Raw genomic sequence first — 4,306 nt, forward strand, 5'->3', positions numbered from 1 at the left:
ATGCGTCTCAAAACGTACCGTCCGGTGCGGGACGACGGATAAGCTGAGTCGACGCGGTGAACCACGATATCGTGCGACGAGCGGGTGTCTTTTACGACACGCGGGATAGCAGGCTGACGGCGGACATCTTGCAGCGACGCGAGCGGAGAATCTTGTCGCGGTACGAGCGCGGATCTTGTGTCGACGCGAGCGGAAATCTTGTCGCGGCACGAGCTGAGATCCTGTCGGCGCGAGCGGAGATCTTGTCGCGGAGCTGGCGGAGATCTTGTCGCGTGGCCCGCCACCCGGTTCGACGTTTTCTTCGCGGATGTAGACACGTGTGGTTCACCGGCCAGCTACAGACGTACTTTACTGCGCTTCCGGCGGCGCCGCGACGCGAGGATGAAAAACCATGCCAATTGATTTCGATAGATATGCGGGTCGATGTGCGAACGCTCGCGAAATTTGATTGGTCGCGAAGCGCTTCTAGAATCGCGCATGTGGTCGATAAGAACGGGATCGCGGTAGCGCTTCCTCATCCGTCGCAAAGGGCTCGCCGTGCGCGTGAACTCGCCCAATCCGGAACAACATGTGCGATATTTTTATTAATATCCCTTTTCATATATAATACGATACTTACTCGAGGACTATTGTGACTTTCGTGCTTCGTGGCGCTACCCCGGGGGGGGGGGGGTGTCGTCACAACACTCTGGGAGGGGGCCCCGGAAAACGCACTGTTCCTTCCAGGACCACGTTATACTACATACATAAATAAATATACATACATACATACATTATATACATTATATACATTATATACATTATATACATTATATACATTATATACATTATATACATTATATACATTATGTTATATTCGGTAATGTCTCCACGGCAACGTATCGGTTGAATTCGGCACGATATATCGCTTATCGTCGTACGGACTCAGAGCGATCTTCGTTTCGCTGATAGTGTACACTTCGTGCATTTTCGATCTTATGCACGACTGTGGTCGAGTCATTTCGATCTCATCGTTCAAACACCGCGTGTAGTCGTCGAACGTAATGGTACGCGCGATGACGTTGCTTTTGACACCTTTCGCTTTTTTAGTGTCATTTTTGCCATCGACTCGCAAGGCGTACATTTTCGCCCTAAGTCCAACGAATTCGATCATGATCGCACCGTTGTTTTCGTCCTTCATTAGGCCCGGCACTTTTTTATTGACGAGAGGCATATCATAAGCGTTATCTACCGCGTAATCACTCGTGTCGAACCGGGCTATATCATGTTTCATGTTCTTATACGCGTCGTCGCCCACATGATATGATAAATCAAACTGTCCGTGTCGGTATACATGATTCTACACGAGTCGCGGTACAGGGGAGACATGTATTCATGGTGAAATTCGTATAGGCACACCTTCGACAAGTCGAGGATGCACATGCCGACGTAGATCGGTTTGTCAAATTTCACCTCGAGTTTGCGCAGTTCGATGGCTACCAGATTTTCCGAAAACACGCTCCTGCTGTGGAAATTCGGTCGCGCGATCATTGCCTCCGCACAGTATCTATCCTCCCACTTCGTAACTAATTTTACATCGACGTGGTTTTGTACATTCTCCATTGTTTTCCCAAAAACAGCGTTATTCATTAATTTATATAACGTTTTTTCGAACTCATTTTTTGCCTGTGTCCTGAATTTTGTATTGAGTTCGATGTAAGAACGGAGCCACTCAGATTGAGTGAATTGCAATACGCGATGTATTTTAGTGATGCGAAGGCCATGGCGCATGCACTGCTGCAGATTGTGATAATGGATGACATAACGCTCCTTATCGTTCAGCGTGGCGAGAAGTTTGTCCTGCCATTTGCCGGGCAGTTTATCGCGCATCGGACAGAACGGTAAGTCAGCGTGCGCGTCATGTTTATCCTGCGGATACTCGAGATCAACCTCGAGAATATAACCCGTAGGCGAATCCAAAGCGATCGCGTTAACGTCGAAATTTGACGTGTCTTCGACCCATCGAAACTCCGCGTAGGACAGTGGCTTACACATCGCCCAGCCGTACAAGTTGTTGACATCGAAGTACATTAGGTACGACGACGGTTTCGATGAATCGTACGACTTCATATACTTGTTGTTGGCCTTCGCGTATCTGCCGGAACATTGACTCAGGCCGCCGCGAATACCACGTTCGATAAACATGACCATGTCAACGTCGGTTAGCAGTTCAAAATTGATACACGTATGTTTCAACATGGCGTCCCACGTAAAGCCTGGTAAAGTGTAGTAGTACGCGCGATCAAGTCCGTAACTCGCGACGCAGCTGTCGCCGAAATTTTCACACACGTCGGCCAACAGCAAGACATCGGTTTTCAGGTATAGATCGCTGTATTCGCCCAGGGTTCGAACGGAAAATCGTTGCCATACGTTCACGGCGTGCGCGTAATCGCTCTCGGATACGGTTTCACCGGTCAAGGAACTGTAAAATGAATCGCGTGGCGGTAAACACGTATCCTCCAGCTTTTCGACGCTGTCCACGTATTCGTATGGAAAGACACCTTTTCGCGTTAATAATTTGAAATCGTCGTCGGATAACGCGGAAAATTTTGAACGTATAATTTTTAATTTATCATTATCTAGGAAGGATGCTAAATTTGCGAGACTAGCGCTAAGAAATTTATATGAGTCGATAAATCTTTATATCGTTTTGCGAATCAGATTTTTCCGCGGTGTCTTTCACATGTTTAGTAAATGAGATGTACTTTTCCTTTGTTATAGGCAGTACATCGATCTTGCCTTCGAACGCGGCAGCTATCTCCTTAATGATGAAATGTGCGTCATAGCCCGACAGATTGTGGAATACTACTGGGATAAAGTGAGAATCCTTATAATTCAGATTACACGTCGAATGTGCCGGACCTCTGTAACGCCCGGTTAGGTGGCAATAATCGCGTACGCGATTATCATCCGGCGCGAACGGTTCTTTACATATATGACATTTCGTCGCGCTGTGAAATGTCTCCCACTCGTCTCGCGTTAAGTCTACCATGCATACAATGTCGGACAAGATGTTCTTTACGCGATGCGCCAATCCGTTAAGTTCCTCGACGAACCACGCGACGCAGTCGTTATCGCGACAAAATCGATACGTCGATAACGTTTCGTCGTACGAGCACTGTACGTAGTATGCTATACTACATACCCGATGATGTTGATAGGCGTATGACGCGTGTTCCGTATCCGGTTGTGTCTTCTGCAGCACGCACTCCAGATCGGCGTACACCACAAAGGGAAGTCGCTCTTTCCTGTGGTTCTTGAAGCTGAGCCACTTGTTCTCGCTCGGTAGTCGGATTGCACATTTGTTTACCTTCCGACATTCTACAGTGTGAGACTGCAACTTATCGCTCGAACTGAAATAGTGAAAACATCTGCAAAAAACAGAAAATTTTATAAAATTTTTTACACAAAATATAAAATATTTTATATATTATTAAAAGAAGTATATACACTTATCGATCACAAATATACTTTGTATGTCCATGTTTATTAATTTACGAGCTCACAAGACAGGATAGATGCTTAATCCACGCAAAATGTCTAACATTGTTGTCTCGCGGATCCTGCACGTACAGCAGATTCACGTGGTTATCATTCGTGTGGTCGGTAAGCCGTATTGGAAGAACGTTTGAAGTCTTTTTTCCCTCGATGGTATAGACATTGACGGATATATTGTTGAGTTGTTCGAATTTTTTAATTTGACTCAACGTCATTGGGAACTCAATGTACATTCAGTACCGTTGAATAATGCGGGTATGAAGATTCCCGTTCTGAATGTCTTTCAGTTGGATGCAAGGCGGCTACCACTGACCACGAAAAACACGCATTGTCCATAGACAGCACATTGATCACGGCGTTCTTCAATTTAATGTCTTGAGGCAATTTCACGTGACATCCCGCGCGTAAAGGATTGTACTTGTTGACGCTCACCGTCAAATTGAGGATTCAAGTCAACGCCCACCCACTGTCGTGTTCCTGGAACTCCTCGAGTTTCGCTAATGTGGGCTCGATAACATGTAGCTCGTACCACTCGCGCAAGTGCGATGTATCACAGAGTTCTATGTTATTTGAACATATACTCTTATTGGCACGTTTATCACCCGCCACAAACTCCCCGTTGAATGCAGTGTTCACTTTGACATAGTTATATATTTTTATAATGTTTCGCACTTGCACACGACACTGCAGGCGTCTTCCAAAAACTGTTGCGGTTTTATATGGTCTGTATTAATTACCGCACCGGTCACTATACGCTTTTTTAACCCGG

At 46.1% G+C, this 4,306-nt stretch overlaps 1 protein-coding gene across 1 annotated transcript; it reads right to left on the reverse strand.

The window, feature by feature from the left end:
* Positions 1–1,269: 1,269 nt before the first annotated feature.
* On the reverse strand, positions 1,270–3,410 carry LOC112452288 (the record flags this gene model as incomplete). Its single annotated transcript, XM_025012406.1, has 2 exons — positions 1,270–2,461; positions 2,745–3,410. Coding segments are annotated over 2 exons (1,858 nt in total), but the record flags the coding sequence as incomplete, so codon positions are not given.
* Between the last annotated feature and the right edge of the window lie 896 nt (positions 3,411–4,306).

Source organism: Temnothorax curvispinosus, unplaced genomic scaffold (genome assembly GCF_003070985.1).
Source record: "Temnothorax curvispinosus isolate PA1 unplaced genomic scaffold, ASM307098v1 QBEX01003187.1, whole genome shotgun sequence".
In the NCBI taxonomy this organism is placed as follows: domain Eukaryota; kingdom Metazoa; phylum Arthropoda; class Insecta; order Hymenoptera; family Formicidae; genus Temnothorax; species Temnothorax curvispinosus.